General features: G+C 31.8%; 2 protein-coding genes across 2 annotated transcripts in view; one reads left to right on the forward strand and one right to left on the reverse strand.

The window, feature by feature from the left end:
• The window catches only part of LOC114943065 (uncharacterized), a 116,654-nt gene extending 104,346 nt beyond the window's left edge, over nt 1-12,308 (forward strand). Inside the window, exons 6-10 of the mRNA XM_029318643.2 lie at nt 4,212-4,369; nt 4,781-4,915; nt 5,757-5,947; nt 8,043-8,264; nt 10,006-12,308. Coding sequence (XP_029174476.1) covers nt 4,212-4,369; nt 4,781-4,915; nt 5,757-5,947; nt 8,043-8,264; nt 10,006-10,101 — 802 coding nt within the window. The 3' untranslated portion in view covers nt 10,102-12,308. The remainder of the gene's footprint in view (nt 1-4,211; nt 4,370-4,780; nt 4,916-5,756; nt 5,948-8,042; nt 8,265-10,005) is intronic.
• Nucleotides 1-14,001, reverse strand: part of LOC146724950 (uncharacterized) — a 345,089-nt gene that overhangs the window by 182,383 nt on the left and 148,705 nt on the right. The window lies entirely within an intron of this gene.

The following is a 14,001-nucleotide window of genomic DNA, read 5'->3' on the forward strand; positions in this document are numbered from 1 at the left end:
CTGTTATCATTCACGATTTTTCGAGATATTTAAATTATCAGATCCGTCTCAGTCGAATGATTTTCCCTCACTACTGGGATTTTAATAATATTATTAATTTTAACAATCGCGTTTCACATTTTCGCCGGACGTACATATGTAAAGTGTTTACGACAACAAGCAGTGATATGAGTCATCTAATTCAGTTTACACGTCGCGCATATATATATATATTATTTATATTTAATTTGTATGGTCACAGTACAATCCGCTCGAGTGAGAGAAGGGACTCGGCGCCTTTTGTAGTAACACGGTAAGCCTATTAGCTTGCTCGTTCGTCTGTACATCCGTGGCGCGTGTGACAGCTTGCCGCGCCGAATGAATTTTAATGAAATCCAGTGTGTTAGAGGGAGCGAGCCGGCTCCCGGCCGCGCCACCCCCGGCTGAATTTATCCGACAAATTCTCCCTCCGCGTTGTCTAATCTGAATACATGCATATCCGAGAGAGCTGCGTATAAAGTGGAGACGCGACGACGTGGACGACTGGCATCGGCGCCGTTTTTCGACGGCCACATCGTCCCGCTCGAGATTGAGCGCGCTCGATTAAACAGCGCGGAATCTAAAATATATAGAATGTAGAGAGATCGAACGAATTGTGCGTATATATACCTCTCTCCGATATGTATCCTCTCTATCGAATTTTTTTTCAATTCATGAGATACAAATTATAATTCGATCCGATAAAAATTAAATTATGCCATTTTTTTTTATTAAAAGGTTATAGAGAAGTCATATAAGATCGATCTATTATAACGCGTTTAAACGTAAGCTATTCACGTCTCTTACGAATATTAGAAGCCTTATAGAAAACTGATAGATATCTGGCATTAATATTAATGTAACTGGACTTTAAACTTTAATACGCCAATGGCCCAGATTCGTTTGTCAATAATATTATTCATTAGATATTTATCCAATTTGGAGATTGCGGGAAAAATGTTTCGAGGCTTTGAAAATTATTAAATTATATAAAAGAAGAATAAATTAAAAATTATTCTTCGTAAAAATGTTAAAAAAGTAAAAATTAAACATTTAATCCATATTATTGTATAATTTTAAAGAGATTTCCAGAGTAAATTTTTCTCTGAAATTTATTCATTTCATGCAAATCATACTTGTTGTGTTTAAAATTAATAATCGATTGTCTCTCTCTCTCTCTTTGTTTGAAAAAATATGTTTAATATATTATATATATATATAAAATTAATGTCTGCAAATAATAATAAAATTAGAGAAAAACGAAAAAAAATTATAAGAGTCGTCGAGTAAAGACAAAAGTTGACTTGGCTGATAATTGGATGGTACTTCAAGGAAAGTTAAAACTGTCGAAACACTAGTGAAGAATACTGGATCGAGCAATGTCGAAGATGATGCCCTCTCAGTCTTTTTCTACTTTTTTCCGATCATCTCTTTTCGCTTGTCGCAACCCTCGGCTATTATTCGCGACTTCGAAAGTGAAACAGAACGAAACTCGTCTTAAAAGAACTTTTAACAATGCCAGAGAGACACGAATTCACCCGCACTCGTCAATCTAATCTTTATTAAGTAACACGTTCGTATTTCTTGGTGAAAACAGACTACAATTTTCGTCAACTATCTATTCAGAAAAAAATGCAAATTAAAAAAAAAAAAAAACATAAAGTGTTATGAATTAAAATCTCTTGGAGACGTATAAATCAGATATAGAAATGTGAACTTTAGAATCATAAATGCGTAAAATAATATAAAAAAATATACATATAGGAAAATACATCAGAATATAAAAATACTGCAACATCATAAAGATGTCAGTTTTTACCTTTGGGATTTAATTTGTAAGACTTCACAATTTTTCAATATTTTTGCCAGAAAATCAAACGTTAAAATTTTCCAGTAAATAGGAATCGGCAGTGCTCGACAACAACGACATGCACATTGGCATATGTCAGTAACATGATACTTTTATTGTCAGGATTCAGACTTTACTGTTGTTTGCGTGCGAAGCGTTGTGATGCTGCGTAGTCGATACAATAATGGAGGACTAGATATTGATTACTTTTCCGCGCATTGTTGCGACATAACTGAATTGCTGCACATGCACGGTATAAATTTGATTTTAGTGAATAAAGCATATAAACATAGACAACTTTCAAATTTTATTCGTACTTATTGGGTATTTAATACCAAAATGCGCTACTGCATTTCTTATCATTGCAAATAAATCAAATTTAAAAATATATTTTATTTATTTATTTATACATATATGATCTTCAAAATTTATAAAGTTTTCTTTATATCGATCAGTCTTCTTTTTTTAATATTAAAATTAAATCATTTCTTATGGATCCTATCTTAATGTGAGTATTTTTGAAAGTATAAAATATATGGCAAATATATTGTAATCGTATGAATTACGTGTGTCAAACTGTGAGTGAGTGATGCGTTCTGTATTGACAACATATATTTGATATTTGAAGATTAAATATGTACATCAAGAAATGATTGATTTAAAAAGAAGGAGAAAAAGATCAACCGAAGAAAAAAGTAAACGTGAAAGATATGTGTGTATATATAGACAGATAAAAAATGAAAATATAATCTAAAAATAAGAGATATGTACGATCAGTCTTTTTTTAAATCCGTGGCTCACGGCTATAAAGGACTCAAACTACCCTAAAAAGTTTCTATTTTATAAAAATATAATTTGTTGAATTCCAAAAAGGAACTTAACAGCATAGTTATTTTTTTTTTGAAATTTCAAAACGCAAAATATTTCGGGCGTTGTGAATCCAATCAAAAGTACGCAGAAACGCCGTTCGTTTCGTAGTAAAAAGGAGCAGAGGCAATTTGCAAGCTTGCAAATTGCCGGTATTTATGGCAAGCGGCAGTTCTGACATCGCGTAAAATCACATACGTGTATATGTTCCGCGTTGTGAGGCCGTAAAGCGAAATCCGCTCGAATCAAATTTAACTGGGTATTATGATATTCATCTATTGCATATGCTAGATATATAATGTAAAATGCATTTATTATAATGTTCAGTAATTAGTCAATAAATTATGAGTCAATGTTGTAACAACAAAATAATTATCATATTCTTCGAAAAAGATCCTTGTGTAAATTTCCTACGGTTTCAATTATAATTAAGTAATACAACAGTATATTTTTTATGATAATATATTGATTTTTCACGACCTTATTATAATATACGTACACACAATATGCATTTAATATTAGCTCTCAAAGTGATATCTTTGAAGGAAAAAATCTCGAGGGCTAATTTGATCTTAATTTGCTTAAACCGCATTACTGATATATCTTGAATTATTCAAACCTAATTTATTTTACCGCGCGCTTCTACCTTCGAAGTTTTAAAGGAACAATCGCTTTAGTTTTCTTAAAGCAGACACTTCCAGTTCTGGCGAATCTCTTGCAAAAATTTGACAACAATGATGAGTGACAATGACGGTAATTAAAACACTGATGAATAAATGATATATATATATATATATTTATATATCATGATTGTATTATAACTTATTATTAAGATACTATTTAAATATTATATTTTTGTTTTTAACAAATTACGATTTATTTTCTCAATTTTTATTATTAAAAACAATTAATACTATTGCAATAATACCAATAAAATATTTTTTAAATTTATCTTATATGCCTTTCAAAATTATTAATACAAATTAATTAGTAATAACTTTCTGAAGATTAATTTGTACAAATCTTGAAAAACAGAATTTTACTTTTATTTAAAAAGTATCTGTTTCTTTCGTTAAATAAACGTGGACTAATATATTTTAAAAACATATCTTCTTTAAATTAAAATAATAAAATGACATGTATAACACACCATTGCAGTATATTTTATACTATGACAAAGAGAAATTCTTGAAAGAAATTCTTGCTGCGAAATTTTGTGATTTCGTGAAACGCTCATTTGATGTACATTTATTCTACTATACATATGTATATTCTCCAAATATATTCAAGGAAATGCTTCCATTTATGAAATAGTTTACGTAGCTTTTATGAAATTGTTGAAGTAGAATATTATTTAATTGTAAAACATTAAAGGCGGTAAAACGTTAAATAAAACTAGATAAATAATTTGGAATTTTAAAGCATGTATATATAAATGATTATAAATTTATTTTCTAAAATATTCTTGTATTTGCAGCTATTACGCGTCTACCGCGTTTCCGCCGCGTTTGGCACCACCATTGAAACGGCCGCGTTTGATGCCACCGACACGAGCACAGCATCCGAAGCTGCAGAAACAACAATTGACGGCAAACACTGGCACAATACCCGACTTGAATCAATTGAAAGTGTACAGTAAGTGCTGCGTTCAAAACAGTAAGCGTCTTTATTATCCCCGATGTACCGTAGGTGTCAATGAAGCCTTTCACTTCCGCGTTAAGCATTTTCAATTCCGAGCGCATCGTATTTAAATAATAGCGCGCATTATTGATTCTGAGAAAATCGACAAGTTTTAGTCGCTAGAAAAATTTGACAGCTCTTTCTGCGATTCGATGAAAGATTAAATATGAATTTAACACAGAGAAACAATGCGTTTCGTTTCATTCGTTGCTCGGTGGTGAAAAGGCGCCATTAAAGAGCGCGCTCGTTGATATCTAATTATAACAATGATTGTTTGGAGTAGTTTATAATTTATCTTCTCGTAACGCGGAATCCCAAAGTCTCGTCGAGCAATGAAGGTTGAGTTTAATTGAAGGTATGTCGTAGGCAATCCAGATATACTGATCTGCGGCAACTGCAGGGAGATGTTCACGGAACTCGGGGAGCTGTTGGAGCACAAGCGGAACTACTGCAAGCTGCGGTTCACATGTAAATGTCACACCTTCAACGGAGCCGCCCCAAGTATGTACTCGAAATAAACTTCGAGGCGCCTCCTTCCGGTACGTAAACGCGCTCCGAATCCCACCGGAAGATCCAGAATTAGTATAATTATCCAATTTTAATCGGCCATATTATTCTCGTCTGTCATAACTGATTCGGCAGCTACTTACAAATGTAAAAGGTTACCGAATCCTTTGTAATGCGAGTTAAAATTATTGGAATCAATGTAGATTACTTATTCATCAAATCTCGATTTAATCGGTTGATGTGTAATTATATAATGATAAATTTCTTTGCTCCACGTCGAAATTAAACAAGGTAAACATATCAAATAAATTATTTATATCGTGCATTCATTCAAGATACGCGAGTTAAACGGGCACGTTGTATTATATTTATATTATTCGTAAATTATGCGAGCAATTTCGAATATTTTCATTATATCAAAATAATTGTATTACACTGTTCAAACTCCATTTCCCTTATGGCGGCTCGAATCACGTTGTTACGTAATGAACTAAAAAAAGGCCAAGAGAGACGAAATTAATTAAAAATTAATCATTATATGAATGCGAGTCCAATTGAAGAGCGAAGGAAAATTTATCTTTTCGAACAACAACATAAATTGACAGCGCACTAGCGGTTGCTGCTAATCCCGTATATATAACTCATTCCGCAAGCTGTCTAAAAATCCGCCGAGTAATCCAAGATTTATTCGGCGAGACGTGCATGAGAGACATCGCGAAGGAACTCACTTTTTGAAATTTTGTCTCATTTTGATCTCGTTCTAGTTCTTGGGTGTACGGGAGATATCAGGCATGTGTTTAACTTATTTATTAACGTTTCACTTACACACAAACAGGAGACTCGACGACGGCGTTGCTCTGCGTTCTCTGCAAGTTATCTTTTCCAAGTGCTTGGGAATTGATGGTTCATGCCCAGGCAGCCCACATGATCAACATTTACGAGCTCGGCACAAGAGCGCCGAGCCCGTCGCGAAGTCCTAGTCTTGACCAACCGAAGGAGTCGTCGCCTTCCCCCCAGGATTTCCAGGTTAGTTCTCTCTTATCTCTCTCTCTCCCTCTTACGTCCTATCTATGATTTATTATTTACGCCGACGTCATGCAGCAATATTTTACAAAATCGCGCAACCCGAACTGAAGAATTAATAGTTTCCGCCTCCTCTCGGGAATTGCGGCGAGCGGAACGAACAACTAGAAGGAAGTTCATCCTCAAAACGATCTAAAACGTAAAACAAAAATTCCGAATATAAAAATGTGTGCTTTTATCTTACTTTTAGTGTCGGCCATTAAATTACCGATCCCGCAATTATAATGACAACGTCGGTAATTGTTTATTTGTCAATATATAATATTGCAATATTGAAATATATACATCGGAGTATATGTATTACGATCAACTCTCGCAAGGTTTCTTGTCCGCAAATTATATTTAACCTACCTGTCAGTAACTAATTAACGAATATTTGAAATTGTTTTACCGTTGCGCGCGCATTTTTCGAGTAATTAAAACATGAAATTAACGGAAATATTTGCGCTCTCTCGTAGGATATATTATCCAGTTTCGACGCGATGGTCGATTTATTTAAATAAGTAACATTCTCTCACTTTCATTAATTAATTTGTGTTTCATTACCAACCAATGATTGCATTACTTATTCAGCATTGGTATCATTGACGTGTATTGATGTCGATGACTTTTATTGTTATCGATTATATAATTGTATAATTCTCGCGAATGAGCTACGTTCTATTATTTTCATACTCGAAATGTTTGAATCTTTTATATAATTCGATGTAACGAATATATATTTTATAACGTCTCTCACATATAATCGATAAAGTATATACACATAGATAGCACTTTGGAACTTTCTACATACATTTTATTTTATATTAGCGAAAGAACTCTGCAATTTCAAGATATATCTCTCAATTTTATTCCCATATTTTTCTTAATTATAATTTAATTTGCCTGGACTCTAAATACAAGTCTCGTACACAAAACGAGTAAAGTAACAAATACAAGCGTTGAAGCTCAGCTACAGAAAGACTGATCTTGCCATCTGACTTATTTTTCACATCAACACCATCTTTTATCCTGCATTTCCTCGACTCTCTCTCTTTCTTTCCCTCACTCTATCTCGTTTCCTCCTCTTTCTGCAAAACGACACGTACTCTTCCGTCACATTTATCGGTGTGTCGTCACAAGATCCGAGGAGGCAACAAAGAGGCAACGCGATGCTTCGCGACGGCTGAGACACGAGATATATCCGTGGACGACGGCGCAGACAATCTTCCCCGACGACGCGTGACATGCACGATTTCCACGAAGTTGTACAGTAGCGAAGTAAGGGGGTTGCGCTTGCACTCGGCAAAAGCAACCCCAGTGACCGACGCGAAACACGTCGATTCCATCGAGGCTAACTCTGGGGTTGACGTATCGACAGAGAAACATATGACGAAGTAATATTTTTCCGCGCCCCCTCGGGTGATGGCATTTTCCCGCCACTCGCTCACCATCTCCCCTTAATAGTTTTTCCCATCGACAGATAGCAAAATCGAAAATTGCACTTTTGATGTTAAGTATATAGCAGAAATTATTCGCTCGCGTCGTTTAGTTTATATTTTTATTCATGTACAATAGTTTGACAAATCGTTTTATATCTAACAATTTTTCTTTCTTTCTTTTTTTTTTATCACATATCAACGAAAAATTATTGTACATTATCAGAGAATGTGCTATATTAAAGTAAAAAATGCGGATTATATTCAGAAAAAAATACAGAGAGTAAAATTATAATAAAACAATATTATTAACTGACATCTCTAATTTAAATATATTCGTTGTCAGTTATATCAAGTCTAGCAAATATTATTGTTTGAAATATGCATAATGGAATAGTAAATTTGATAGAGCCGATTTTGAGAGCAAAACATAGGAAAATTTCCACTGCAACGTATAGTATTAATTAACAAAGTCCATAGCGACACACACGGTATTATTTTTTCATGATCACACATTCTTTCACAAGAATGAATGATCCCGACAAAGATACGGTCCGTTAATCAGCCTCTCGTCTACGATAATCTCGCACAACGGTATTGATTTACGGAATCTATGACAGGAAATCAAGGCTACGGATTGCGAAGAGCGCGCGGAGGAGGAAGAACTTGATGGACACGAGTTAATACCGTCCCCAGACAGTGGCAAGTCAACGGACAACGAAGCGGCTCTGTCGCCGATCAAGATTCGATCTGACGTAAACGGGTTGGATCACGAGGACTGCGACGAATTGATCCACGTTGAGAATACCACGCAGGCATGCATCATGCATACTTTAAGCATTGTAAGTTATCGGCTTTATTTTCTGTCTTTTTGATATGTGAACATTTTACATTTTTAAGAATCAGTAACACATTTCTTCAAGTACGAGTATTAGAAGAATCAAATAAAAAGAATGATTGCTTCTTTGCAAGAATTACTTATAATAAATTCATTAGATGAAATAAATTAGCTGTCATCATGCATACTTTAAGCGTTGTAAGTTATCGGCTTTATTTTCTGTCTTTTTGATATGTGAACATTTTACATTTTTAAGAATCAGTAACACATTTCTTCAAGTACGAGTATTAGAAGAATCAAATAAAAGGGATGATTGCTTCTTTGCAAGAATTACATATAATAAATTCATTAGATGAAATAAATTAGTTGTCATCATGCATACTTTAAGTGTTGTGAGTTATCGGCTTTATTTTCTGTCTTTTTGATATGTGAACATTTTACATTTTTAAGAATCAGTAACACATTTCGTCAAGTACGAGTATTAGAAGAATCAAATGAAAAGGATGATTGCTTCTTTACAAGAATTACTTATAATAAATTCATTAGATGAAATAAATTAGTTGTCATCATGCATACTTTAAGCGTTGTGAGTTATCGGCTTTATTTTCTGTCTTTTTGATATGTGAACATTTTACATTTTTAAGAATCAGTAACACATTTCTTCAAGTACGAGTATTAGAAGAATCAAATAAAAAGGATGATTGCTTTTTTGCAAAAATTACTTATAATAAATTCATTAGATGAAATAAATTAGTTGTCATCATGCATACTTTAAGCGTTGTGAGTTATCGGCTTTATTTTCTGTCTTTTTGATATGTGAACATTTTACATTTTTAAGAATCAGTAACACATTTCTTCAAGTACGAGTATTAGAAGAATCAAATGAAAAGGATGATTGCTTCTTTGCAAGAATTACTTATAATAAATTCATTAGATGAAATAAATTAGTTGTCATCATGCATACTTTAAGCGTTGTACGTTATCGGCTTTATTTTCTGTCTTTTTGATATGTGAACATTTTACATTTTTAAGAATCAGTAACACATTTCTTCAAGTACGAGTATTAGAAAAATCAAATAAAAAGAATAATTGCTTCTTTGCAAGAATTACTTATAATAAATTGATTAAAATTTTTTTAATAAGCTTCTAAAATTGTATGGTATTTAATTTTTATTGTATTAATAATATGCTTAAGACAATGAAAAATGAAGAATGGATACATTTTTTGCCGATTGGTGAAAAAAATCTAGTATGCAATGGGAAATAACATGATGGCAGAAACATAGTTTCCGGATTCGTGCGTCTTGCACGAGAATCGTAAAGAGCGGAAAGATCATAATGGATTCAGCATGGCGGTTCTAATGACAGGCGTCGCTCTCGTCACACAGCAGTTAAAAGCAGTCATCCACAATAGAAAATCGTTTCTTCTCGGGTGCATATTAACAAGAGTCGTAAGTCGCCGTTGTTGGCGCCAACAACGACGACAGTAATGTCGTCTGCGATGTACTTCCTTTTTCCACGCGATATAACGTGCTGTTTCAATTTTCATTAAGAATAGCTAATGAATAGCAAGCTGTCGCAGCTTTGAATTTTTCAATATGTAAACTTTGACATTCTTAAAATGAAGAAAATAGAATGTCGAGTTTGATAAGCCTTTAATTCGGGAATATGAAGGTCTTAATCTTTCTTCTTTTAACTCTCCAGATAATGTAATTGTTAAAATGATTTTTTTGTGCTTGTTACAGGACTCTTCTTTGGAATTGAATTCTGATACAAACTCGAGAACAACTTCTGGAACGGTGATGGCCTTGACCAATGGTTCATTATCGGCGAAGGAATAAACGAGAAATAAAAATATTTAAAAGAGAAGATTCAAAGAATATTCATCGGAACGGTCTTCCCCGGCCAACCAACGAGACATATCGATCTCCTTTAAGGATTATGCACCTGTTTGTATATAGCTTAATTGCCTAACAAATTATTATTCAGGATCGCTAGATCCCGTGGTCTATGCCGGCTGATCGAATATCGATCATCTTTCCCTCTCCCAAAAAAAAAAGAAAAAATATTATTTCTATTCCGGACTCCTTTCCACACATTTGCAATTTTGTTTCAAAATTTTATTGAAAATAAATTGAGAAGCAAAGTGTTGCAGAAATTCAAATTGGTTTAAATTGTTTCAAAATTATTGTGTAATAATATTGATTGGTAAGTAATTTAATTGGTAATTTTATTTGTAGATTTTTAATTTGTGTATACATTTATTTCATTTAAAGAATCATATATTTTTAATTACTCAAACTGTTGTATTGATCGAAATTATTATTGTTGACTCTTTTTAAAAGTATGAGATTTTTCAGGTATTTGATATTTGAAAGTCTTAAACAATTAAATTTTAAGATTTATTTAAAAATTGTTTTTAATTGCATTTGTTTATTTTAAAATTAAATCTTTTAAATTTTAAATTTTGAGATTTACAAATCTTTTAATTCCATTTATCGAGCTTTTAAACGGAATTCATCAACTGCGAGATATTGAATCATGTAACGCAATTGTAAAATCACAAAAATTTTTCTTGAAATAATTTTATATATATTTAGAAAATTCTATATATATACACAATATATAAGTTTATTATTATTCTCGATAATATAAAATTAAGTGCTTTTAGTCATTTCGATGGCAAAAGTGTTGAAGATAAAAATATTTGTGGACAAAATATTAGCTAAACAGAATCACACATCAATGGATTTAACTTATCAGAAATCCTAGTAATTATTTATTTACCAGTTATTATCTTAAATAAAGACTAAATTAATGTCGATATTATCATATCATTAATAATAACTAGTAAATAGATAATTTATTATCGGTAAATTTGTTTCTTATAAGAAAACAAGGAAACGTTTTATTACTTCCTTTCGTAGCACAGTCGCACATACGTGTGTATGTAGATTAAATATAGATTGTCACTTTAATTACTCATGAAAGGATATATCTTTCGAAACAATGTTGTCGATGCCGAACTAATAACTAAATTACCGTGATATAAATTTAAACTTTAATTATTAAAAAAACAACTTTATTTCTTCGCTGTTCTGAAATCTTATTTAAATTTTTTTTCATCAATCATACTGTAAGCAACTTAAATAATTGTTGCTTATTTTAAGAAGGAAACGTAGTACAGAGAAAGCGAGAGGAGACTTTATTGATGGCAGTTATATTAATTTCGTATTACTTTTATTAAATCACTTTTTCATTATTATATGATAAAAAGATATTTAAACATGTAGAGAGTTTAGATTTATTATTTTAACTGTAACAAATTTGTGAATTCAAAATACATTCTACAGATCTATTAATTCCGAACATATTAATAGACTTAAATCTGATATGAATCGAGTTCTACAAGCATATATTAATTTAGAAATAACTATATTTTTGAATCTTTGGCAGGGAGAGAGATCCGCAGACTTAAAAATTTATAAATATAAAATTTCAACAGTTTTCATTATATATTACTTTTCTAAGTCTAAACTTTATTTATAATTCGTAGTTTAATTCTTAATTTTAACACTATTATAAAAATCAAAATATGTATATGCCTATGAATAATAATATAAATTGTTATGTTGTTGTAGAAGAATAATTAAATAATATTAGGAATATAATGTTAACTTTTTTAATTAATTTATTCTCTTCAGTCCTTTGTTAGTGATTTGCCATCGAGGTCCTCGTAGTGTATGCATATCAGAGATCTAGTCATCTCAGTTTTTTAAACAGCCTGTACAATCCGAAATGTAACGAAATTGCAAAAAAAAAAAAAAATTAATAAATATTATCGACAGCCGGAAAAAAATCAGTCGAGCTTTTTCGAAGCCTGACGCGCTTCTCTTTCTGCGTTTTTTTCTCTGTGCAAATCGAACAAGATAATATTAATTATGTCACGACTAGATGGTAGCGACGAGAGTTATTTGTTTATAGCCCCATATATAAACAATGTTTTATGGATCATTAATGTCTAAATAAAATATATTACGTCTTTTAAGCCGTTTTGGAATCTCTTTCTTTTCCCACCCATTTTGCATGATGTAACAATTTGACTTTCTACAATCTCATTCGTGAAATATTATACCTCTCAAAATTACGTAATTTTTAATATATTTAACGTACATATCCTTTTTTATTTTAGAGTTCTTGCATGACATTTTATTAATAAAATAAAGATAATAAAAGTGAGAAAAATGAGAAATTGCTTAAGTTTTAAACTTAAATTTTTAATGAATAATTAACAAACACGTATATAGCTTCTAATTGGAACGAATTTTAACGGGAAAAGACTTTTCCAATTCTCGGCACGGTCGCTTTTTTGCAAGAATATTCTTCATACGAAATTTTCTAACAATCCAACATTTTATTAATAAATATAATCGATGGAAATGAGAAAAGTTGCTTAAGAGTTTTTAATAAATAACTAACAAACATGCACACACATACATGCAGTTGCTAATTAGAACTAGTTTTTAACGATGTGCCAGAGGGAAAGGTATTTCGCAGTTCTCAGCACGTTCGCTTCTTCGCGAGTACGTTTCATCCCTTCATATGACACCTAATTACTGCTAGATATCGCGAGACATTACTACGCTTTTCGCGGTTATACGTCTTCAACAAGAGGCTCGTTACACAAAGATTTCACCACTCTGTTAACCCCTCGACGTTACGTTTAATAAGTCCGTTTGTTCCTCCAATTAAAAGTTACAGTCTAGTAGCGGTATAATGATGTGCCGTATTGTATATTATTATTTTGTGAATCTGTATAAAATGATATTTTCCAGAAATGCTGTCTCGATATTCGTACATTTGTCACGAAATATTTGCCGTTATAGCGTTACAAAATTAACGATTACATTTGATCAATTAACAATGCAATCTATATAATTTTTTTACAATTTTTCTTATATCAAACTCTATTATTATTTCAAATTATTTCATATAAATAGGTAATCGTCGATATATTATCTAAAAAAAATTTGATTGGATTAATTAATTATTAAGAAATCTTAATAAGAAGATATATGCACATTACGATATTATTGTGTTAAACTTTTATATATTGGTATCTTTTTTATAAAAAGATTATTTTGTTTTTTAAGTTAATAACGTGTAATTGTTAAAGGAAACATGTAGTCGAAATATCTATTTTATTTGAAATTAAGAAATAATATTTGTGTCACTTTGTTACCGTCTACTCGTACATCCTGTTTTCTTGTCTTATTTTTATTCCTATCCAAGAATATCTAGTCACTGCATATTACGTGACTACATTGAAATAAAACCGCAGTCGTACATGCGACAGAAATTTCGTGACAAGTGTTTTAAAGACGAAAATCCTAAATTTCTAATGTATTAAAAAATCAATAAAAAATTAAGTAATGACGCGCTTTCGTTGTTTTTGGTAATTTAAAAATCATTCTCTATAAAGTTTGTAACGCATTCTGTTCCTATATTGACTTTTCTTTGAATTAGCAAGCTTTTACATCTATCGAGCTGGCAGAGTCATCTTTTGTAAGTGCGTATCTAGTGGATAACGTAGAATTCACACTGCATTCAAACCCTGTATGCGCACATGTATATAGCTTTGTCAGAAATCTATTATGTCGATAGAAATGTTCTCATTTTTTCATCGATCTTTGTTTTTCTTTTCTTCTCTGCTCTTTGTTAGACGACAACACTTTATACAG

The sequence above is a fragment of the Nylanderia fulva genome, unplaced genomic scaffold (genome assembly GCF_048542155.1).
Source record: "Nylanderia fulva isolate GAGA-0341 unplaced genomic scaffold, ASM4854215v1 Scaffold11, whole genome shotgun sequence".
NCBI lineage: Eukaryota > Metazoa > Arthropoda > Insecta > Hymenoptera > Formicidae > Nylanderia > Nylanderia fulva.